Raw genomic sequence first — 26663 nt, forward strand, 5'->3', positions numbered from 1 at the left:
TTTAGTAGAAACCTGTTGAATTATTAAATTTGGTCTGGGAGGTCCTAATTGTTTCGTTGCCAATTTATCTTAATTTGTTCGCCGACAAAAAGGAACTTCTTTCAAACAATCCACTCTTTTCTCAGTTACGTTCATGGTTACGTAACGTATGACGAAAGCGCGTAAGTGCAAGCCCACAGACACCCATTGAGATTGTATTGAAGGCTCTGAAATTTGAAAAAAATAGATTTTACATGGGAGTCTATGACAGAAGTTCTGGGCGATTTTCAATCTGACTGAAATCGCCCCAAAAGGGGGTGGAGCCATTTGAAGCACGACTTTAGCCTGATTCGACATTTAGTGGCAGTGTGGCACTGTGGCAGATCAGACGTATAGATTACAACACTGATAACTACTGTTGCCGTGATATAATTGATTAGAAAAAAAATCCCTTCCTTTTCCCGTTTGGCAGTGTGTCGCCCATATCGCCCTATTGAACAGGCCGTCCCTGTGCGTAAGCCACATTGTATAAAAAAGGTTGGTTGATGCTAGTGGTTGTATTAATTTGGGATCTATCGCATCCCACAACTGTCCCAGACTGTTTGGAATATTTTTTTCTCGCACAGAATATAATAGGTTGACTTATGTACTATGGGGGATAGTAGATTGACATAGGCTAGTGCTTTTGCTGTTCGTTAGGCCTACTCATCTTGCTGGCTGACGAAAAGTAAATGTGGACAGTTCTTCCAATATCTTCAATATGCACCTAGGAATTGGATAAGGACGCGCGCAGTTGCGTCCCGGATGTGTCTCTCTTCACTTGTATGTAGCCTGTGAGAAAGACCCGATCACGTGACAGAGAGCCATGCGATTGAGAGACGCTTCGGATTGCTCAGCACACTCAGGGAAAAGGGCACAACGCAGCACTCCGGGTCGCAAAAGGCATGGATTTTTTAAGGGTGCATTACTGCCACAAAGGGGATGCCGCCGTGAAATTCCAGGCATTATCAAGTACTTGTGAAATTGTGAATGAGAGACTATTGGAGTGTATACAGCCTGTGCAAAAAACAAAGCGACTTTTTTCAAATCATCATTAGAGTCTCATCATGCAGCCTTACAATGTATAAAAAATCTAAACATATAGCCCAACGTTTGTAGAACAACTAAAGTTACATTAATAACTCTAAATTAAGCATATACGAGTACCTATTTATTTGTTAACCGCTCAACACAGAATAGCCGCATGTGCCCACTCCCTCAAATCGTTTGGAGAAAATATTTATATTTTATTCAGCTTTCTTCAATTGTATTCTTCATACTATAACATAATATAAAATAATGCCACGGAATTACAAGCAAATCTTGTCTGCTAAATAAACTAGTGTAACCCTCAGCCATTTGGCATAACCACATCAGGACCTAACATAAGGACAACTCAGAGTATGCTGTTCTTTTCTTCTTTAGACCTGTCTAAAATAAACCATATATTTATTGTGAAGGTGTAGGCTATATTACATGGATTTATTATTATTTTTAAAATTGTGGAAGCCAGGAGATGCTAAATGTGTTTATGTTAATTAACGGTCAATTACTGTGAGACCAACAGTTATTTGCTTGACATTCACCGGCTGAGTCAGCTTGGCAATCCATGAACCGCCTCTATAAAGCCACATCTTGAGGGAAAACTCTGACACCCTTACAATGATGCACACATTTCTGGTCCATTTTGGTAACCAAAGACGACATCAGTGACAGTTGCTGTGGGGAGTGTTGTCTCAGTGGTCCATATAGATGCCAAATGTGATTCCAGCTGCTTCTTAGGCATCCAGGTCTTAATGATAGAGTAGTTGATTGAGCGGAGAGTTTCTGTTTATACTGTCGCTGCTGTATCGAGTTGCCCAACCATTGTTCGCAACAACTTTTGCCCTTAAATAAAATAAACAGGTGACCGGGCTTGAGCAGCTGTCACTCTTTGCACCAGGGGCCCTGTGTTTGTGTGTCTGTCAGTAAAGGGTACATAATTAGTGTAGATGCTTGTCACAGCCTTTTAGATGTTTAAATCCTAGTGATTAGGCTGGGGACCACACTCTGAGGAGGAGACAGGCAGCTGCCTCTGGTTATCAGTTGGAAGTGGGTCACTGTGCTCTGACTGAAATGGACCCATGATTCATCACACTTTACCAACACTTATTACTTATTAAGTTACAGTTAACTATAGTTGGAATGGGCTACACATATCCTTGCAGTTTTACCAGTAAGATAAACCAGTCACACACAAATCAGGGGAGCATCTATTTAAGTTAAAGATGATGAAACATGATACAATAGTTACCTAGTGAATGCCCAGTTTGCCCAGTTTTGGCCCCTGCAATGCGCTACACGGTTTTACCAGTAAGATAAACCAGTCACACAAAATTAAGTGAAGGAAGTGATTATACTCTAGTTACCTAGTGGATAAATGCACAGGAATGCCCCCCATCTTGTTTAGTTTCATTTGACAGGCATTTGAGAGCTTTCAGAAAGGTTTATTCTCAGCAATATGAAACCGGTCCTGGGAAAACCCCCAAAACAGATGTTTTTCTTGTTTGTTTAATGAGTTTTAAACATATTCTTGCTATTACAGTATATGCAGTTATACAGCTATACAGCTACAGTGGGGAAAAAAGTATTTAGTCAGCCACCAATTGTGCAAGTTCTCCCACTTAAAAAGATGAGAGAGGCCTGTAATTTTCATCATAGGTACACGTCAACTATGACAGACAAATTGAGAGAAAAAATATCCAGAAAATCACATTGTAGGATTTTTAATGAATTTATTTGCAAATTATGGTGGAAAATAAGTATTTGGTCACCTACAAACAAGCAAGATTTCTGGCTCTCACAGACCTGTAACTCCTTCTTTAAGAGGCACCTCTGTCCTCCACTCGTTACCTGTATTAATGGCACCTGTTTGAACTTGTTATCAGTATAAAAGACACCTGTCCACAACCTCAAATAGTCACTCTCCAAACTCCACTATGGCCAAGACCAAAGAGCTGTCAAAGGACACCAGAAACAAAATTGTAGACCTGCACCAGGCTGGGAAGACTGAATCTGCAATAGGTAAGCAGCTTGGTTTGAAGAAATCAACTGTGGGAGCAATTATTAGGAAATGGAAGACATACAAGACCACTGATAATCTCCCTCGATCTGGGGCTCCACGCAAGATCTCACCCCGTGGGGTCAAAATGATCACAAGAACGGTGAGCAAAAATCCCAGAACCACACGGGGGGACCTAGTGAATGACCTGCAGAGAGCTGGGACCAAAGTAACAAAGCCTACCATCAGTAACACACTACGCCGCCAGGGACTCAAATCCTGCAGTGCTAGACGTGTCCCCCTGCTTAAGCCAGTACATGTCCAGGCCCGTCTGAAGTTTGCTAGAGTGCATTTGGATGATCCAGAAGAGGATTAGGAGAATGGCATATGGTCAGATGAAACCAAAATATAACTTTTTGGTAAAAACTCAACTCGTTGTGTTTGGAGGACAAAGAATGCTGAGTTGCATCCAAAGAACACCATACCTACTGTGAAGCATGGGGGTGGAAACATCATGCTTTGGGGCTGTTTTTCTGCAAAGGGACCAGGACGACTGATCCGTGTAAAGGAAAGAATGAATGGGGCCATGTATCGTGAGATTTTGAGTGAAAACCTCCTTCCATCAGCAAGGGCATTGAAGATGAAACGTGGCTGGGTCTTTCAGCATGACAATGATCCCAAACACACCGCCCGGGCAACGAAGGAGTGGCTTCGTAAGAAGCATTTCAAGGTCCTGGAGTGGCCTAGCCAGTCTCCAGATCTCAACCCCATAGAAAATCTTTGGAGGGAGTTGAAAGTCCGTGTTGCCCAGCGACAGCCCCAAAACATCACTGCTCTAGAGGAGATCTGCATGGAGGAATGGGCCAAAATACCAGCAACAGTGTGTGAAAACCTTGTGAAGACTTACAGAAAACGTTTGACCTGTGTCATTGCCAACAAATGGTATATAACAAAGTATTGAGAAACTTTTGTTATTGACCAAATACTTATTTTCCACCATAATTTGCAAATAAATTCATTAAAAATCCTACAATGTGATTTTCTGGATATTTCTTTCTCATTTTGTCTGTCATAGTTGACGTGTACCTATGATGAAAATTACAGGCCTCTCTCATCTTTTTAAGTCGGAGAACTTGCACAATTGGTGGCTGACTAAATACTTTTTTCCCCCACTGTATAGGCTACATCTGTTAAGTCAACTGTGTATGACTAGGATTTAAAGGTCTTCTGCAGAGAGTAAATTGCAAAATGTCCAGTTTCATAATATGCCATACCATCTGTTGACCAGGGTTTAGGTTCCCTTTATTTTTCTAAATGTGGATACGGGAGCAGGTTCTGAATGGCGGTTATGAAATGTGCCCAGTAAGCAAAAAAGTATATTTCAGTGCCTTCAGGAAATTAGCCCTGGAAGCCAAAAATAACAAGCGCAGTCTGCAATGAAGAAAAACGAGGGAAGGAGCACCATAGAGGAGTAGCAGGAGGAGGGTCCATTTCAATACTCACCAAAGTAGTAGCAGGGATATACTCTGGGACCACCATGTGCTGTTTGATGCCGGTGCACCGTTTTTGAAGTCCTGCCAATGTTTAGTCTGCAATTTCCTCTGCACGGCATCCCCCCTCAGATGCTTATCAAAATGAAAAATAAATGTTTTGATCCCTGCTCACTTAGACCGAAGATCATATGCCATGGAGAGTGTCCGTAGACTGAAAAACCTAATCTGCTGGATCATATGAATAATTCTCAGAATATAGCCAAAATCCCATTAAGGAATCGTATTTACCCTCCACAGGGGTAAGGAACATGTTAAGATGTTAGGCACTGATTGTGCTATTCTAGAATGGACATTCTTCGGCCACTGATTGGCAGTTGCATTAGGCCCAATAATCAGATCATCTTCTCAACTCTCACAAGCCAATCCACTTTCTGGTCTGACACCATATGACTGTTATCCTTTCAATTAGTTTATTTCGGAGAGAGTTTTTCACACATTGTTGACATTCAAGGCTAGCCAGAGTAACCTTCTCTTTATTGGCAGCCCAGTTGTTCAGTCTGTGAATCTTATAAAGCTCTCCAGTAATGTCTTGTAACTTTGTATAATCAAATCAACGTTTATTGGTCGCGTACACATATTTGCAGATGTTATCGCAGGTGCAGCGAAATCCTCCAACAGTGCAGCTCCAACAGTGCAGTAATAATACCTAGCAATACAAAACTATACGCACATAATCCAAAAAGTAAAAATAAAAAGTTAAACAAATACAAGAACGAGCAGTGTCAGAGTTATTAGGTATGCCCATCTAGTACCGGGTCGGACACTTCTTTGCCTCCAGAACAGCCTGAATTCTTCAGGGCATTGATTCTACAAGGTGTCGGAAATATTCTTTGCTCAATTGGTATCAAGGGACCTAAAGTGTGCCAGGAAAACATTCCCCACACCAGTACAGCCTGTACCAGGCAGGATTGGTCCATGGACTCATGCTGCTTACACCAAATCCTGACTCTGCCATCAGCATGATGCAACAGGAACCGGGATTCGTCGGACCAGGAAATGTTTTTCCACTCCTCAGTTGTCCAGTGTTGGTGATCGCGTGCCCACTGGAGCCGCTTCTTCTTGTTTTTTCCTGGCATGCGTTAGGTCCCTTGATACCAATTGAGCAACGTGTCCATGCCACATCGAATTCAGGCTGTTCTGGAGGCAAAGGGGGGTCCAACCTTGTACTAGATGGATGTACCTAATAAACAGTGTATATAATAGTGTATATAGACAGTATGGACAGTATATGAATAGAAAAGGTGTGTACAGCAGTAGTTATATAGGATGAGCCATGAATACATTATATACATAGAAAGTGGGTAAAACAGTATGTAAACATTATTAAAGAGGGTTGTGTTGTCAGAAAATGTGATGATTGAGTTGGAGATGTTCATTGCCATGCAGTCATGGCTGAGCACACACCCCTGTGGGGCCCATGTGTTGAGGATCAGCGTCGCGGAGGTGTTGAACTTCTACAGATGCACCATTGAGAGAATTCTGTCAGGCTGTATCACCGACTGGTACGGAAATTGCACCGACTGCAAACGCAGGGCTCTCCAGAGGGTTGTGTCGTCAGCAAACTTTATGATTGAGATGGAGACGTACATGGCCATGCAGTCATGGGTGAACAGGGAGTACAGGAGGGGGCTGGGCACACAACCCTGTGGGCCCCCGTGTTGAGGATCAGCGTGGCGGAGGTGTTGTTGCCTACACTTCACCACTTGGGGTTGGCCCGTCAGAAAGTCCAGGTCCCAGTTGCACAGGGAGGGGTTCAGACCCAGAGCCCAGAGATTAGTGATGAGCTTGGAGGGCACCATAGTGTTGAAGGCTGAGCTGTAGTCTATAAACAGCATTCTTACATAGGTATTTCTCTTGTCCAGGTGGGAAAGGGCAGTGTGCAGTGCAATGGCGATTCCGTCGTCCGTGGATCTGTTGGGACGGTATGCGAATTGTAGTGGGTCTAGGTTGCCGGGTAAGGTGGAGGTGATATGGTCCTTAACTATCCTCTAAAAGCACTTCATGATGACAGAAGTGAGTGCTACGGAGCGAAAGTCATTTAGTTCAGTTACTTTCGCTTTCTTGGGTACGGGAAAAATGGTGGACATCTTGAAGGAAGTGGGGACAACAGACTGGGATATGGAGAGATTGAATATGTCCGTAAACACTCCAGCCAGCTAGTCTGCACATACTCTGAGTACGCGGCTTGGAATACCGTCTGGGCTGGCAGCCTTGCAAGGGTGAACACGCTTAAATGACTTAATCACGTTGGCCATGGAAAACAAGAGCACACAGTTCTCGTGAGCGGAGGGGGCCCGTGTCGGTGGATCGATGTTGTTTTCCTCGAAGCGGGCTTAGAAGGTGTTTAGCTTATGTCTGGGAGCGAGACGTGTGTCTGCCACGTGGATAGCTTTCCATTTATAATCCGTGATTGTCTGGTCCCTTCCACATACAGTACGTCTCATGTCTAAACCATTGAATTGCAACTCCAATTTGTCCCTGTACTGTCGAATATACACGGCGGTGTGGTCGGCATTTGATGGCGAGGTATTCCAGATCAGGAGAACAAAAGGACTTGAGTTCTTGTACATTACCACAATCACACCATGAGTTCTTAATCATGAAACAAACCCCTCCACCCTTTCTTTTTCCCAGAGAGTTCTTTCTTCCTGTCCACATGATGGACGGAAAACCCCGCTGGCTGAATGGACGGGGACAATATATCCGGAGAGAGACATGATTCCGTAAAACAGTTCAGTCCCATGACTGGAATGAAACAGATTCTTTAATGCAAATGAATCACTACATGAAACTGGTTATGTTACTTGCACCTGCAGTATCCACACTGTTCTCCAACAGTGTTTTTGGCAGCAATCGTTAGTGTATGGTGGTAGCCTTTTTGCACTTCTTTTAAAGCTGCTTCACTGCACATTTTTGCACAAAAGCTTTTCTGAAGTATGGCATCTCTTGAATGCTTTATATCTCTTGGAGGTATTGTTGTCATGGTTTTCTTGAGTCACAGCTCTTTATCTTAATCCCTCTATCTCTGCAGTGACTGTAGACAATCATTCAGTGGCCTAGTCATCTGGTTGTAGTTTGCCACCTGACTCTTCGGTCACAGTGATTTACAGATTTGCCCACTTTTACTATTTGACAGCCATTTTGCTCTAAATCTTCCAAAAATGTTGTGAAGAATCCTTTATCTTGTTAAGTTATATTAAATTGTGGGTATCTCCTATGCAGTAGGCCTCATTGAAGAATATCAATGTTTTTGTACGCAATGGGTTCAGATGAAGAAAAGAACATAAATAATAATAATGAATCATTGTTATTAATCCTATGACCAGCACTTTAGCTGATTCAAATTTACCTTGTTCTACTTATTCAATGTTGCCTATGTGGGCCTATGGAGAATGTGGGTGAAATGTTGAAATTGAATAGATGCTGATGCTCACTGATTCCCCTCTGTTTGTCTGACAGGCTGTTATCTCAAAGAGGTTGCCTGCAGTGATGTCCAAGGCAACGAAGTCAGCCTCCAAGTCTCGGTCCCACTCTCGGTCCAGGTCCAGATCTCGCTCTGTCTCCCGCTCTAGAAGCAGCTCACGATCCAGATCCAGGAAACATCGCTACAGGTGACTAACAATGTAACTTACTGTAACTTAGCTAACTTACTTACCTACATATTACGGACCACCTCAATTCCTCCCATGGGAGGAAACTAGGACATTGTTATGAATTCATATTATTTTGTCTATAAATTGTCTATAAACAGGTTAAGAGGGATGAGGCAACATATTCCACCTTATAAGGACTTATGAAGTCTTTTTTTTTGTCTATAAAATCCATAAAAGTTCATTACATGGGTAGAGAGCCTGAAGAAGATTTTGAAACAAAAACAAGAGGCGAGGTAACATGTTTTCTGAGAAAGATTATTTCCTTCTTTCTGACAAATCGAAAAGAGATAAGAGTTGCTGACAGCGTCTTGACAGATATGCTACACATAGATTGCAAGAAATGCTTTTGACCCAACAAAGGTTGTTGCTATGTCGATTAGCCAAGGTTTGAAATGCTCCTGATTGGTTGCTGACCTCCAACAGTTATGCGTGGACTATGTATGCTATGTTTGGGCCTCAATTCATGACATGTTTCATTTGTTATCACCAACATGTGAAGTTCATAGTAGCATGTCAAATTGGGTGCATGACATGTTTCATTTGTCAGCACCAACATGTGAAGTTCATAGGAGCATGTCAAATTGGGTGTCAAATGACCGCTGAGTCATAAATGTGTTACAAAGTATCTATAACCGTATATCATGCTTTATAAAGGGTTCATAAATGTGGCGTAACTGTGTGACATAATCGCCAATATCAAATATGACATAACCATGTGCTTTATAAAGGGTGACATGTTGGGTGGAAGGATTGGATTACTCTCTGAAGTAAAGTCATGTTAGTCACATTACACCTAATCTCATTCGCAGACACTTCCGCCCAAATGTGCGGAAGGTCTGGAGGACCAACGCATCAGACTTGGCCTTTATTAGTTAGGGTTAGGTTTAAAATAACATTTTAAGAGGATACATTGTGGAAGTGGGCAGGGTTTAGCCATTATTAGGACTTTTTTACTGTGTTAACTAGTGACGATGACAAAATGTTGGCACCATTGTAACAGGTTGTAATCAAGCCCTGGTCTCCAGCATGGGAACAGATGAGGAACACCTGGTGCGGTGGTCTCAGGTTGGACTACTCCAAATCATCTTGGCTCCGACACACACAAAAGCTTTACAGGTCCATCAACCCATTTAAATACCTCACACCCTACAGTAACCTGTGGACCATGAGAGAACCTTCATAAATCAGTAGAATGTTAATAACCTATTTATTGACACTGATGTAGTGTCCTGTAATACTTAGTTTTACGTGAGACATCTTCGGTCATTCATAACACATCCATAAAGACTATATCACATGATGCTTTACTTAATTTAAAGTCAGACACCTTTTTGTAATTTATAACACATACATGAAGCCTTAATGATGTAAACACAAATGTATTAACACGTAGGGAATTATCACTAACAGCTAAAACAAATAAACATTAAAGACATGTTTAAACCATACATGTCCTTTTATTCTCCCCAATTGGTAGTTACATCGCTGCAACTCGGGAGAGGCGAAGGTCGAGAGCCATGCGTCCTCCTAAATACGCCCCTGCCAAGCCGCACTGCTTCTTGACACACTGCTCGCGTAACCCGGAAGCCAGCCGCACCAATGTGTCGGAAGAAACAACTTGCGAACGAAGTCAACTTGCAGGCGACCGGCCGGCCACAAGTAGTCACTAGAGCGCGATGGGACAAGGAAATCCCGGCCGGCCAAACCCATGGGTCTCCCACAGATCGAACCCGGGGCTGTTTGGTGGCGGAGCTCATTAAAATAATAGCCAGTGTGTGGTCCTCTGTAGCTCAATTGGTAGAGCATGGCACTTGTAACGCTAGGGTAGTGGGTTCGATCCCCGGGACCACCCATACGTAAAAATGTATGCGCACATGACTGTAAGTCGCTTTGGATAAAAGCGCCTGCTAAATGGCATATTATTATTATTATTATTATTATTATTATTATTATTATTAGAATAATACCCAAATATGCAAAGGAGGATATTGCATATTTCTACCTTTGTGTACCTATTTCGGATACATCACCATAAAGAGAATGACATTAATATCCATAATTATGCATTTCTGTGTAGTACAGATCAGAGGCCCATGATGAAATTCCATTACCGCAATTCTGTTACCGGGTATAAATCCACGTCACTTACTGTAGTTCAATAACCAAAATAGATTTTTTCAAACTCAAGGTGTCATGTCATAGCTGACACCCCATTCTTTCTGCAGACGTTCATGGCATAATATTTGAGTGTGCTTGGAAGGGGTTGCAGTGGTGCTGAAGCATACACGTACTTGTTTATTTCCTGCCTCAAAACCCATGCGTTTCCTGTGCTTTATGGTGAGTTGGTGCGCATATTAACTGCAGAGCCACAACAGCTTTCTATTGGTTACGGGCCTTACTCAGGGTCTGGTGCACTTTATACAAAGGAAATGTATGTGTGTGGGAAAAAGCTCTGGTGCTGTGATGGCACACTTGCCTCAGTGAGACTTGGTACTTGGCTATTGTAATGTCCTCTGCCACTACTACACAGACCTTTGACTTGCACCAAAAACATTTCAGAATTATTTGCATTACCTGCACCTCTCTGATTCAGAGGGGTTGGGTTAAATGCAGAAGACACATTTCGGTTGAATGAACTGACTATATATCCCCTTTCTCTTTCCTTTACTACGGTAATTGCATTCCTTAGTAGGCTACATGCTAAACATCTACCTAGTGCTTTTACTATGTTGTTGTGTAGCCCTAAATGGAAATTCCTCGGCAGTGGTCTGGGTCATCTGTCAGTCGGCTCCAATGTTGTTCATTTGCAAGGGAAACTCGTTTGAGTGTGACGCCACTGGCCACTCTTGCTGCTGGCAGAATGGTTTTGTGGAGTCTATTAAAATGAAATGCATGGCAGCTCTTTTCCGGGGAGTGGCACTGCATGGCATGGTACTATTATGCCATGGTCTTGAGTTCTGTGAGTTCTGAAAAGAAATGGCTTGAAGCTGAAAGTCAATGCTGGACCTGGATTGGCCTGTCACTGTTTACAGTGTGTGAAATGTTACCTTCTCGCAAGACAAGATGGCACACACGCACAAACATGACTTATTTTAGATGTAAGCATTCCATGAAATGTTCCTTCATCAAAAGTACTGCACGTACCCACAAATCTTTAGCATTTGTGGGTACAGTGAAATTTTATCCAATGCAAAGATGCCTACATTGTTTAGTTTGAAAATGCCATACGTGCTGTATTATGTAATATTAGGCCATTTAATTCATAAAAACTGTGATTTTAGCTGTCCTAAATCCCTGTATATAGTAGCTGGCTGACTGAATTGCTCCTTTTAGCCGAGGTTTCTGGGCAGGCTGGCCAGCCAGTGTAATTGGCAAGCCGTGCCCCCTCCTTTTGCCTTGAAGGATTAGAGTAGACATTTTTCCCATATGGCCCATGTGACCCTCTTTCCACTAGGGCTCAGCATAAGAGATGCAGAGTGTCTTGCTCTCAATGTGAGTGTGCAATGCTGCTCGGTGAACTACTTTCTCTGCTCACTCTTTATTCCAATGAAAAAACACACTGGGTGAGTGCTTGTTATTTACTTTCAATGTATGGAGATGGGTCTGACTTAGGAGTACTAGATTGTTCTGTCAATGGTGCTTTTCTGTATGGATTTTGTGTGCTTTTAGTCTAAGTGATGTAATTTGAGGTCTTTTTCTGTAGTGTTGACTGTAGTTTGGATTTCTCATTGTTATTTGTGCAAGTTATCCATCTTTGCCTGCATAGGGATATTGACTGCAGTGTAAAGCTGCTGAGCAGTTTGAGATTTTAATGACTTTTAACTCATATGTTATTATCAAAGGATTCAGACTATTTACCAGGCTATTTATTGTTGGATCGTGCTGATATATGAGTAGTCTCAGAGATGTATCCTCTTTAAGTGAGATTGTTTTCTTTACTGTAGCTAAGATTGACCATATGGATCGACTAAATCGTAATACTTACAGAGGCGATAGATTGTTTAGAAACTGGAAAAACTTGTCTGGTGGTATCGAAGGCTACCTCTGTTATGCTTTAGCATCCATGGTGCTATGGAGCCACCATGTGGATTGGGTAGACCTCACAGCCATGTCTCTAGACGTGTCGAGAAGTCTGTTTTTCTCCACTGCTCCATTGTGCACCCCTGTATTCCCACTTCCCAGCAGTTAATTGTTAAGATGTGGTTTGCTACCTCCGTTAATATATTTGTCAGATGCACACAGATGCATCATAGTGTGACATGTCATTACCTGTATATGGGATTATGATATACTTTACAGAAACACAACTGCTAGGTACATTAGATTTTTTTCCTGTAACCAGCAAGCACTTTATTATTTTTTCAGCTGTAGACCCAATACATTGCTTATGGAAATGTGGACTTGAAAACAACATTTGTTGGCCTAATTGTTTCAATGGTTTTGGATGGCGGACAACATCACTTTCATAAGCAACACCAAGAAATGAATTTCTCACGCTATAATGTTGTTTATAGCCTTTTTCCTCAAAGCACTTTTTTTTTTGTTAATGAGATTTATACAATGGAATCTTCTCTTTGTCTTCCCTCCCTTTCATCTCTCTCTCTCTCTTCTCCCTTGTCTCTTTCTCCCACTTTCAAAGCTCTAGGTCCCGGACTCGCTCGCGCTCCAGATCTCATTCTCCATCCCACAATAACCGAGAGCGGAACTACCCAAGGGAGTACCAGAATAATAACCGCGAGTTCCGGGGCTACCACCGAGGCTTCCGGAGGCCCTACTACTTCAGAGGCCGAGGGCGTGGCTACTTCCCACAGGGGCGCTTCCAGAGGGGTGGGGGAGGCGGCTACAACAACAACTACCGCCCCAATAACTGGCAGAACTACAGGCAGCACCCCCAACAGCAGCAGCAGCAGCAACAGCAGCAGCAGCAACACCCCCACCCCCACAGCCCGAGACGGGGACGATCCCGTACCCCTAAAAAGCGCTCTGGTAGCCCTCGTTCCCACAGCCACTCCAAGTACTCGGACCGCTCTTCCTCGCCCCCATCCCGCCGCTCCCGCCACTCCTCTTCCTCGCATTCTTCCTCTCCCACACGCAGGTCAGGCTCTGGGTCGGCCACGCAGAACTCTAAGGATGTCAAGGAGGAGCGTTCTGCCTCCAAGGACATCCAGAAGAGAGAAGGAGGAGGAGGAGGAGATGGCGAGCCCGTGGAGATCACAGGGGGGTCTGCAGGGCCTGATGGGGGCGCCGGTGGGGACAAGCCCAAGGCTAACTGGCAGGGCATGACGGATCACAGCAATAGCACCAGCCCCAAGAGGTCAAGTCCTCAGGTGCGCTCAGCTGTTATCATTGGTCAGGGCGCACCAGCAATGACCCAGGCTAGTCCCTCTCCTAACAGCACTAATGCTAATGGCCCCAATTCCAATGGTGCCCCCTCATGGCAGACACAGACGGTGGGCAGCTCGCCTTCCAGCAAAAGCCCTTCTCAGAAAAGCCCCACACCTGTGTTCTCTGGCTTTGGCTTCTTCTCTAAAGAGGACAACCTGGCAGGAGATAAAGCAGCTATGTTCAAAAGGTAAGACAAACATTTGTCTCCTTTTCTCTATGAAATATCTTTAGAAGTGAAAGGTTAATACACATACTACCATGTTTTTCTCATTTGTAGTGCAGGAATATTCTGCCCCAAAGTTGATTTTTGTCAACACTTCGGTAAAATACCCTTTTCAAGGCTAGGAAAAACCTTTAATTTCATTTAGTGAGGTTAGTGCATAGTTATAACGTGCCAATTTTAATTCTGTATGAGTCTAGGAGTCTTCCTCTGAGACTATTTTATTTGTATTTAGAATTCATGGATCTTTCCCAATGCGTCATGCACCACATAGAATACTTTGTCCCTAGTATTTTTCCTTTGCCCTAAGCCCTTGGGGAAGTGGTGGTAGTCATAGCAATGCTGAAACAGGAGTTTGTAAGTTGAGAAGGCATTACGGACCCTTGGGAGTTTTGAGATGTGTGTGTTTTCTTGGCCAGTCAACGCTGCACTAACCATGACAAATCCCTTATGGCTTGGGCTTTTGAAGAAGGGATATATTTTGCTGGCTGTCAGCTTCTGTGTTTATAACTGTATCATTCATTACCCTAAGTCATCCACAATGAAGGGGATTTTTACCTACACCATTGACAAGCGTCCTTATTTATTTCACATTGTTTGTGTAATAAAGTTGCAGGGCACTCACCTGAACAGTTGTCCAAGATGCATTTAAACACAGTTGTTTCTCTTTCTCTCTTCGCCATTGTCTAGGTTCTTGGAAGAGCACAATCATAAGAAAAAGCAGTCCGGTTGGGAGAATGGCAGAGAGATGGAAACCAATGGTGGGGATGTGGAGCGGGAGAAAGGGAATGGCATGAAGTCCTCTGGGGGCATCTTTGACAGAGAGCCCGACAAAGGGGAGAAGGAGAAGGAGAAGTACAAGTACAGGGAAGACTTTGACGATGAGGGAAATGTGTCGTTGAACAGCTTCTTGAAAGCCTCCCCTTTCTTTTCCTGCGATGGTGAGGAAGAGGACGAGGAGATGATACCCGAGCCCCATCCCAAGGTGCTCCGCAAAGACCGTGACCGGGAGGACGACGAGTCGCCCAAGCCCAAGAGCAAAGTCACCCTCTCGGCCCGCAAGCTATTCGAGGAGCGCTTCGGCAAGTGGGAGGACCTGGCCTACTTGCAGGTGGCTGCCAAAGACAACGATCTTGACGCCATGGCGGAGGAGATTTACCGCAGCCGGAAGCAGGAGAAGGCGGCGGCCATAGCTGCAGCCCTGGCCAAGAGAGAGGCCATAGCGGGCATGCTCAGAGGCTTCTCCCCGGAGAATGTCAGCAAAGGCAGGAGGAAGGAGAAAGCTGCCTCCAGCCCATCCCCCACACCCCCACCACGGAGGAACTCTGACCGAGAGATGTTCATGGTCAGGGGGGAGGACTCTCCCCCAAGGGCCTCTGGGAAAAGAGGAACGGAGTTCAGTGTCAGAATGGATTCCCTCAGAGATGACGTGGCAAGGTAAGCAGTATGCACCATCATCATATAGATTCACATAGAGACTCTGATGCCTTATCGACTTGGATAGGTTTCACTCTCCATTAGCAGGAAGCCATGAATCATGAGACACGCTCTTTGGCTCAGGCCTGGACCATGTTTTATAGCCTCTTTGAGTCGTAGTTCTATGAAACCCTGAGCTTTATCAAAATGAATAAAGATGTGAACTAAGACAATTGAAATAATGAAATTACCCCTCCTGATTCAATCTTTCAGGTGTTGTTTATAGAAGTCTCATGAGAAAGATCCCATTCTCTTTGTTCTCTGTTTATTCTTGCCAAAAAGGGCAAAGGTGAAACATCAAATGAAATGTTGTTTTGTCTCTTCCCCAGCTCCTCTGGTGTTATGGTTGGTGAGCGAAGGTTATCACGGGATCTTGTGCATCCTACTAAAAAGGAGCAGGAGTTTCACTCTATCTTCCAGCACATTCAGGCCACAGAGTTACAAAGGAGTCCCTTAGAGCTGTTTGCCCAGCACATTGTCACCATCGTCCACTACATAAAAGGTGACTGACCTCGCTCACTTCTGATCCTTTACAACTGACCAGTCTCTCTGCTAGCTGTGCTTTAACACAGGTGTAAGTTAAGGTGCAATTGCAATATCAAAAGGTTTATATAGACTATACAGTGTATCATTTGATAGGTCAAACTGAAAAGGGTTGCCAAGTGCTTGTGAAATAGCTTGGCCAGTATGCCTAGCTAGCCCTGCCATGCATTGCAATCCTGTGTGGGAATGATTATTGAAAAATATTTCTGTACATCGAAAAATTAATTTTTTTAGGCACAAATGGTATGTAATTTAATTTGATTTCAAGAAGTTTTCCAAAAATGTTTTTCATTGCTATGAAAACATTTTCATGGTTATTATACATTTTATGACCCTATGGGGCTAATGAAATCACATTGAAATATAGATAACCTTTGATGGAGTAGCTGAAAATATTGTTTTTATGGTCACAAGCTAATACTGTACGTAACTTATGAATTTAAAGGAATGGGAAAGTGCATTGGCGCAGAATGTACGGTCATATCTGTTGTGTAACACAAGTTCTGGTTCCTGTTCATTACAGCACAGCACTTTCCATCCAACGGAATTACTCTAAATGAGCGATTTGCCATGTACCAAAGAAGAGCTGCGGAAAAGGAAATGATGAAGCCAAGAAAGAGCCCAGAGATACACAGGTAGAGTCGCCTTCTGAGTGACCCTCTCACCTTCAGTGTGCTGTGGCATCACCTCTAGATTTATCAAAGCTTGCACAGGTATTTTTCACACCTTTTGTCATTCAGTGATTCAGTGCACGTTCAATGGTGGTCTTGTTTGCTACGTGATATCCTGGAGTTATTTGGGTCTAAACATTGCTCGTAGACTATTCATTTCAGTCCTCATCTGATCATCACTGAAACTAAGAATAATTATTTGCAGTCATTTCAGTCCTCACCTGAGCAGCACAGACTTGAAACTAAGAGTAATTCATTGCAGTCATTTCAGTCCTCATCTGAACAGCACTGACCTAAAATGTTTGATAGTAATCCCTTGCTTATGAGCTGTGGCAAAGTTAGACCTTGTGTATTTCTCTCTTGCAGGAGAATTGATGTTTCTCCCAGTGCTTTTAAGAAACACTCTCACCTGTTTGAGGGAATGAAAAACTCCGGGGATGGCAGTTACAAGGTGACTGAACATTTTGAAATATGAAGTATTTTGGAAAACTGACAAAACAACAGCAAGCGAGCGAGTGAGCCAGCCATCCACTTTTAGACTGCGTTCTCCATCTAAGCCTGTGCTTTTCTTTGAAGGGAGATGCATAACGTCTAAAAGCAAAGCAAATGCAAAACGAGGCACATTCAATTTGTTGTGTGTTATATACTCCTCCACCACGTATGATGATTTGGTTATACTGTGGGTACAAGCCTGCCTGAGGCCATTGAGTCGAAAAACATGAGGGGTCAGAAATGGAAACGGCCAATTGCTCCTGTGTCCAAGCCATTCAAAGGACTCTAAACAAATGTCATAGTAAGTATTATTCTTCAACAAATAAGGCAAAATATAGTCAAAAGCAAAACCTGTTGTACTTATACAGTCTATAGGCCTACTTATAACTTTGGTCATTTGATGATATCTGACTGAGACCATTTTGTGGTATGACTAAATTGAACTCGCTTCAAAACTGAAACATTTTACGGGAATGAAACAGCGTGAAAGTGAATGAACTCAGCCTTTAAGAGATTGTAACCTCATTATGTCCGGTTGTGTCGCAGAGGTTCAACATTGTGTTGTGCAGACCTGGGAAAGTACACTGATCAAATATATATACGCAACGTGCAACAATTTCGAAGATTTTACTGAGTTACAGTTCATTGCTGATATTGCTCGTCCATATATTTATATATTCTTAATTCCATTGCTTTACTTAGATTTGTGTGTATTGGGTATATGTTGTGAAATTGTTAGAAATTACTGCACTGTTGGAGCTAGAAACACAAGCATTTCGCTACACCCGCAATAACATCTGCTAAACACGTGTATGTGACCAACAATTTTATTTTATTTTATTTATAAGGAAATCAGTCAGTTGAAATAAATAAATTAGGCCCTAGTCTATGGATTTCACATGACTGGGAATACAGATATGCATCTGTTGGTCACAGATACACTATATATACAAAAGTATATGGACACCCCTTCAAATTAGTGGATTCAGCTATTTCAGCCACACCCATTACTGACAGGTGTATAAAATTGAGCACACAGCCATGCAATCAACATAGACAAACATTGTCAGTAGAATAGCCTTACTGAAGAGCTCAGTGACTTTCAATGTGGCACTGTCATAGGATGCCACCTTTCCAAAATGTCAGTTCGTCAAATTTCTGCCCTGCTAGAGCTGCCTCGGTCAACTGTAAGTGCTGTTATTGTGAAGTGGAAACGTCTAGGAGCAACAACAGCTCAGCTGCGAAGTGGTATGCCACACAAGCTCACAGAACAGGACCGCTGAGTGCTGAAGTGCGTAGCGCGTAAAAATTGTCTGTCCGTGGTTGCAACACTCACTACCGAGTTCCAAATTGCCTCTGGAAGCAATGTTAGCACAATAACTGTTTGTCGGGAGCTTCATGAAATGGGTTTCCATGGCCGAGCAACCGCACACAAGCTTCAGATAACCATGCGCAATATCAAGCGTCTGTCCGTGGTTGCAACACTCACTACCGAGTTCCAAATTGCCTCTGGAAGCAATGTTAGCACAATAACTGTTTGTCGGGAGCTTCATGAAATGGGTTTCCATGGCCGAGCAACCGCACACAAGCTTCAGATAACCATGCGCAATATCAAGCGTCTGTCCGTGGTTGCAACACTCACTACCGAGTTCCAAATTGCCTCTGGAAGCAATGTTAGCACAATAACTGTTTGTCGGGAGCTTCATGAAATGGGTTTCCATGGCCGAGCAACCGCACACAAGCTTCAGATAACCATGCGCAATATCAAGCGTCTGTCCGTGGTTGCAACACTCACTACCGAGTTCCAAATTGCCTCTGGAAGCAATGTTAGCACAATAACTGTTTGTCGGGAGCTTCATGAAATGGGTTTCCATGGCCGAGCAACCGCACACAAGCTTCAGATAACCTTTGGAGTTGTGTAAAGCTTGCCGCCATTGGACTCTGGAGCAGTGGAAACGCATTCTCTGGAGTGAGGAATCACGCATCACCATCTAGCAGTCCATGTCGTAGAAACATTTGACTAAGAGATAATCAACTCAAACAAAATATCTCTATAGACACGGAAGCCTGTGAATTCAAGAATTTAGACTCTTTATTGCATAACAAAAAGCCTGAGTTTTTTCTCCATGGATAAACTGTCTCTCTCTGGCTTAGAGATCTCTTTTATACACACAAATAAACAAACATGCGCACATTCCTAACTTATTTTAGTTCTGCACCGCCCTTCTTTTTCAACATCCAGCTGTCACATAATGTCCACTCCAAAAGGTCATGAATGCTTTTTCTATATGAAGCCTTTTCATTCTATCATTCTATTGGCTGCGTAGCGCAGGCCCCCTTCTTAAAACAGAACTAATGCAATGCACACTGTTGAAAGCCTCTGTGAAAGAACACATGCATTCATTTAAAACATAGCATACACTTAATGTCTACATTTCTTATTTAAACATATTTCTTAATTATACAATATCAAACATGTTTATTACATTTTACCTTTGGCATCTCCCCACATGTCATAATGATACATAAAATAATCCTACATATCCCCCCTATGGGACATTCCAATATTGTCCCAAATAATACAAAGATTAATTGCCAAATATATGTAAGCATATGCAGTTACTTATTCTTAGCCTTGCCACATTTGGTTTCACTTCACACACACATATTCAACCCAATATATCTTCCTCATTACTTGACCCATCCTGATGAGGACCCAGAGCCCAGTCAGGTATAGGATACAAGTCAGGAAGGTTTTCCTCTAAATTAACCTCCACATTTTCCGTTGGGCTTTGTAACCATGACAGGCCCATCCACCCCCAGGAACAACTCCATACAGACATTCAGGATTCCCAAATGGACAGTCCATTGGTCCTCCTTTAACATTACAAGATTTCCCATATTCATTAACATACTGTCCTGGAGCTCCCTGAACTGGGTGTATTTCTTTGGCTGAAATAGTAACATTTGTCTGTACAGTCATTTGTTTTACTGTGGTTTGAATCAAAAGTGATTTGATCAGAGGTAGTATACAACAAAACACTACTCCCATTACTACAGTGATATTCCTATCATTATTCCCATCTTTGTAAACATTGCACCCCATTTTCTCAAAGTTAATTCCATCCAGTCCCAAACATGAACATCATACCCAGCATTATCCTTAACCTCTTTTCGTAGTCCCTTGAGTTTAGTCATTGCTTCCGTGAAAGAACCATCCGGGGCAGTATTATTGGGGATAAAAGTACAACATTCATCTCCAAACATAACACAAACTCCACCTTGGCACATATCGATACTGGCCGAATGTACATTTATATTATAATAATTCTAGCATTAACTTCCTCATACCAAGAATTACATCAGATCAGTACCCTAATGCATTGTCCCAATTACTATAAATTTAGTAGTGTATAATACCTCCTTAATCAACAAACACTCCCTTCCTCTACCGGCACTCAATCTCCTGGCGTCTTCATTATGTCCTTCATAGTTCTTCATAGTTCATATTCCAATGTCACACCTGAACCACCACACCTCCACCATCATCCTGTTTTGTCCCTGTGCAAACCAGTATACCCAAACTAGGAAGAATGTTGCATTTGCATAGACATCTTTCCTCACATTCTTGAAAGAAAAAGCACAAAAGAGAAAGCATTTGATTGCTTTGATTTGATGTTGGATTCAGGTCAGAGGTGGGTCAGACAGGAACATCTTCAACGCCTTTGTTGTTCCTCTTCAGCCGAGTAGAGGATTTTTGGTTTTTATTGAGGTTTACACCGTTCTGAGCCAATTGATCTCTGCAATGCATTACAACACCATCCGTTGTAACCTCAGGAAAGGACAGATCATAACAGTTCAGTTGAGTTAATTTCCAATCCAAAACATCCCTATTAACATTGTCTACATGACAAATCATTATGTTTCACATTCTCCCTTGAATTCTTCCAAATTATATAACCCAATTGTTTTATTGTAACATTCCTATATTTTTGCTCATAACAATTGCTTACACTTCTCTCTTCTAATAACACTTTCCCCTGGAAATCTAACACCAAATACTACATCAAATTGTTTATCTAAGTATTGGACTGTTTTCCTTATGTCTATGATTCACCTGTCTCTTTCTTTCATTACCCTAAGGTCACACTACCCCATGTGACTTCCCCATACTCTTTGTGCTGGTTTCTCACACACCAATACTATTTAACCCTTGTATTTTAATAGTGATCCCTTCCTGTATTTTTAGTTATGGTTCCTGCCTGTGCAAGAATCTACATTCTACTCCTGCCTATATCCCTTCTATGTCTTGTTCTTCTGCTCTTTATTTTATTATCAGTACTCCATTCCCCTTATTCTCAGGTAACTAGTCTAGTACATATTAATCAATGATAAGGATATCTGGTGCGTCTTGGAGGTCTGGGATCTCTCAATCATCAGTTCCCTCACTCTGGTACAATGGTTAAGATGATACCCAATACTCCCCTCTATCAGTACCATCGTTGGTATAACCTGGACAACGATATGTAGGTCACTTCTGTTGTTAACCTTCCCCCGTCACTAGGGTCTCCGGATCAGCCAAAGTCCCTCTCAATCTATAGACATCGGTCTGTGAAAAGTGTCCTTCTTTCAGCCTTTCCATAGGGAAGCTCAGAGTTACTGCTGCAAAGACACAAGCACAGACACACACAAAAGACAACAATGCTACCCAATGGCTGAGGTTGGAACACTCCTATAGTGGGGAACATGGATCTTAGTATCTGTCTCCACCACTTTTACCATCATTAAGGTAGCCTACAACCCTGGTGCAGGCCCCTCCACATAGGGTCTTTCCAGCTCTTTCTTCTGTAGTCTTTTGCCATCACATAGTCTCCAGGGCACAGAAAATACTCAGATTATCCTACTCAGTTGGGCAGAGTTATCTTCACTCATGAAAATAAAATCTTAAGAACATTGTTATGTTAGGTGAGACACAGTATGCTACTCCTGTCCTCTCATCCGTCAAGAGAAGCCTTGAGATTATGAAGCACACCTGCTTCCAGCTTGTTGTCATCCACTTATTTCATAGACAGACCACCTCTACACCATGCCTCCTATTACAAAAACAAAAATGATTTAACCTAACCCATAACACATTATTACTACTGCTCACATCCTTAATACTCCTTGCATACTTCCCCCCTTGGACACATACATCACATCGTGATTCATGTGTACAAAAAACAAAACAAAACAATGTTGCCTATCAAACCTAACATAATAACTAACCTTAAAATGACAACCCTTGAGCATATCTTTACTTAACTGTATTCTATAACACTATTCAAGGAATACTTCTCCTTCAGGACTAACTCTCTCACTTCATCCTTGTCCTGTTTAGACTAATTTATATATAGGATTTTTCCAATTTGTAAACTTCTTCACAATTATCCTTATTTTATCTAACCCCTTAATTCAGCATGCCTCTAGAATTCATAGTGCGGGTGATCAGGTCACACTATGAAGCCAGGACAGATTTCAGAGGTCATTGAAATCATTCAATGAATTGTTTCATCCTATAGTCTACTTCTAACAACCATCAAAACCTTTCATAGATGTTGTAATTCCTTAGTACAGCTCTTTTCAAAATAAATCATACATATTTACTTATCCCTCAGTAAATAACCCAAATTACATGTGTATGCCCCTTTAAGATATTTCACTTCCATCCTGTCAAAAAAAACCAAATAGAAATAAAAATCCTATACAACTAACTTTTCATACTAAGTAGTTTGTTTGTGGTTATTTGAACACCATACAGTAAAACAATAAACAAACAAAAATGGCCAGGCCTTATTTATTTTTGTAGCTCCCTATGACAACCTAAAAATAAAACTACTTAATTTTACTATCTAGTTCCACCCTAGCCTACAGACTTTTTAAACCTCCCACTAAAGAAATCCCCATGTTCCTGGAAGAGAAAGTATACATGTCGTTAACATATAATCAACAATCCAAAGATAGTAATTACACACAAAACATCATACATATATCCCCAGTCCTATCTCATCAACAATCATTAACCCCAGCATCCATTTAAAATTGTTTGATACGTCGCCCTACTTTACCCCTAACCTAATAATATAGGAGACTCCCATCAATCCTTAAAAGAAAACTCCCACTTAGAAGACACTAGATAATAACCCATTTTATTAAGTTAACTACACCTTCCACTATTGTCATTTGTTTAATCTAACAAAACCTTATTCAATGACTACCACGTACTCTCCTCTCCATACCCATTATCATTTTAGCAGATGCTCTTTTTCCAAACAACACTCCATTCATGAGCTCATACCTTTCTATACTTATACTAGCCCCCCTTGGGAATCGAACACCCAACCCTGGCGTTGCAAGCACCGTGCTCTACCAACTGAGCTACAGCGGACCACAGATGAGCATATAGTGCCTTTTTCTGATAATGTTATAATTGTAGCCTATTGCATTACTTTAGTTTAAAATATAAGTTTGTTTATTCAACAAATCCAGAACCCACTATAAATTGATGCTATTCCCTCAGCAAAAAAGCCAAAGCTCCTTGCATCCCCTAGTTCACGTAATGAAAATACATTATCATTCTAAAATTCACCAAATATTCGCATACATTACTGATGTCACGCAAACCATAGAATAAAGTAATAACAATTAGAATTTTGTCAAATAAATGTTTTCCATCCAGCTATTCAAACTTTCTTTAAATAACTATTTCAGCTCGATACAGTCAAACAAGTATGACTCTCTTTTAACCGGAAACTAATTCATGGCATTAGTAAAGTCTATTCACATCCCAACAATAACTAATAATATATGTATATTCATATATTAAACTACCTTACTTTCATTCCAGTCTACCTAAACAATTCAAATTATGGCCAAATCTCTTATCCAAATTGCCAGTCCGCTATTCAAATGTAACTGTCCTTTCTGATTTAGACTATAGACACTCCTCCTTTCCCGTTGAATAAGTGAGTCCTTCAGTCTGAAAAGACACAGGCTACTAGATCTTCCAATCTTATCCTGACTGTTCCTTCAATCTAAACACCCCACAACTATAGCTAAACTATACTTAGAAACCCTAGACTCTGTTCAGCGATGCAGAATCTATGCTTTATCGAAATGACAAGTTAATCCTCTTTTAATCCAATGATAATGGTCAGTAATTTTAGTATCTAACACATACCACACTTTATCAGAAAATAGCTTTGAAGGACACAGATCTCACACGCTCAACGTACTCAACTTAGCAGTCAACAAGTCAAACCCCACATTCATTGATTTGGAAACAGATCTAACAACCTAACCAAATGAATTATATATATGCTTCTGAAATAATAGATAGTTTATTATAATGCTTAATTCTACCACATGTCCTATGTACTCTCTCCCATTTCCACGTCTGTCTACGTGTTTGAGCAAGTCAACACCTATAATTTTATCCAATCCCTCGTATTTACCATACTCACATAAAATTCATTATACTCCAATTTATTCATATCTACCAAACCCTTCATGTTTCTAATTATTCTTTATTGCCACAATCTGTTAATCACCATCTAGTCTCAGCAGAACAAACAACAAATTACTCAAATCCTTTCCCTTAGTCATAGAATCCTCCTAGAATCATATAGGCTGGTCACTATTCCCCGATCTTACAAAATTCTATGACAGGCATTGTTGTACGAAACTCCAAGATATCATATACAAGAAAAGCTTATTATTTCAATGTATATATAATTATCAAACACACCTCTATATCTCATCATTCAAACTTCAGAGTGTGACTAATTTACATCATTATACCACTCTTATTCCATATTTATGTTGTTCTTAAACGCCCTTAATTACTTTGTATAACCTACAGGAATATTTTATTCTATCAAAAGGCCCAAATTAGAAGTGTTAACCCTATTCTAGTTATTATTTTACGTAGTCAATTTATCATAATACTGCATTACCTCTAAAGTTTCTAAATATAATGTCAGACACATACCCTAACAGATTTATCAAATTACAATGCATAGACGTCGTATGACCACACCAATAAATGTGACCTGTTCCTCCAACAGGATTTATTCTACCCCTCCTGGTAACGTGAATTTTCTACACTCAGTTGGTCAATGAATATCCACGCACCATTTATTCTTCTCTTTCCTAATGTGAGATTGGGCACACCCTTTGTCCATCAGACAGAAGCTTCAAACAACCTCAAATAGATTTCCTTTCCTTACAGAAAGGCTATTTACTTGCAGGATTTCATATTATTCTCACTCACACAGATGAGTAGCCACTTGTGCCCAAATGAATCAGACAGTTGAATGACTCACAGCCACCAAGGTAAACCACTCATGAGCAGATGAGCAGACCTAGTCTTGGTTTACACTTTATCAAAAAGTTTGAGCCCCTGTGATTATTTAACCCGTTCACCTACTCAGGATGACCCAACTTTTTTACCTGTCCCACCCTACCTAATTTTGGCATCACCACACACAGGATGATGACCTGCCCGTTCAGTCCTCTGGAATTTTAGCTTTCCAAAGCGTTTATCCACAGGATTTATATTTATTAGCCGCCTAGGTCTTAAGCTTTCTCAAGACCTAATTTTGGCATCACCACACACAGGATGATGACCTGCCCGTTCAGTCCTCTGGAATTTTAGTTTTCCAAAGCGTTTATTCACAGGATTTATATTTATTAGCCCCCTAGGTCTTAAGCTTTCTCAAGACCTAAGTTTGGCATCACCACACACAGGATGATGACCTGCCCGTTCAGTCCTCTGGAATTTTAGCTTTCCAAAGCGTCTATTCACAGGATTTATATTTATTAGCCCCCTAGGTCTCAAGCTTTCTCAAGACCTAAGTTTGGCATCACCACACACAGGATGATGACCTGCCCGTTCAGTCCTCTGGAATTTTAGCTTTCCAAAGCGTCTATTCACAGGATTTATATTTATTAGCCCCCTAGGTCTTAAGCTTTCTCAAGACCTAAGTTTGGCATCACCACACACAGGATGATGACCTGCCCGTTCAGTCCTCTGGAATTTTAGCTTCTCAAAGCGTTTATCCACAGGATTTATATTTATTAGCCCCCTAGGTCTCAAGCTTTCTCAAGACCTAAGTTTGGCATCACCACACACAGGATGATGACCTGCCCGTTCAGTCCTCTGGAATTTTAGCTTTCCAAAGCGTCTATTCACAGGATTTATATTTATTAGCCCCCTAGGTCTCAAGCTTTCTCAAGACCTAAGTTTGGCATCACCACACACAGGATGATGACCTGCCCGTTCAGTCCTCTGGAATTTTAGCTTTCCAAAGCGTCTATTCACAGGATTTATATTTATTAGCCCCCTAGGTCTTAAGCTTTCTCAAGACCTAAGTTTGGCATCACCACACACAGGATGATGACCTGCCCGTTCAGTCCTCTGGAATTTTAGCTTCCCAAAGCGTTTATCCACAGGATTTATATTTATTAGCCCCCTAGGTCTCAAGCTTTCTCAAGACCTAAGTTTGGCATCACCACACACAGGATGATGACCTGCCCGTTCAGTCCTCTGGAATTTTAGCTTTCCAAAGCGTC

At 41.7% G+C, this 26663-nt stretch overlaps 1 protein-coding gene across 3 annotated transcripts in view; it reads left to right on the plus strand.

The window, feature by feature from the left end:
• LOC311113663 (thyroid hormone receptor-associated protein 3-like) overlaps positions 1 to 26663 on the plus strand; it is a 41574-nt gene that overhangs the window by 4891 nt on the left and 10020 nt on the right. Inside the window, exons 2-7 of one of the 3 annotated variants that reach the window (XM_084156942.1) lie at positions 8071 to 8222; positions 12904 to 13836; positions 14560 to 15306; positions 15675 to 15847; positions 16412 to 16523; positions 16926 to 17010. In XM_084156942.1, the coding sequence (XP_084013068.1) occupies positions 8101 to 8222; positions 12904 to 13836; positions 14560 to 15306; positions 15675 to 15847; positions 16412 to 16523; positions 16926 to 17010 (2172 nt within the window). In that variant the 5' untranslated portion in view covers positions 8071 to 8100. Of the gene's footprint in view, positions 1 to 8070; positions 8223 to 11689; positions 11828 to 12903; positions 13837 to 14559; positions 15307 to 15674; positions 15848 to 16411; positions 16524 to 16925; positions 17011 to 26663 lie in introns of those variants that run through there. The other 2 variants (XM_084156943.1, XM_084156941.1) reach the window with 2 other exon arrangements.

The sequence above is a fragment of the Coregonus lavaretus genome (assembly GCF_964263955.1).
Source record: "Coregonus lavaretus genome assembly, chromosome: 3".
In the NCBI taxonomy this organism is placed as follows: Eukaryota; Metazoa; Chordata; class Actinopteri; order Salmoniformes; family Salmonidae; genus Coregonus; species Coregonus lavaretus.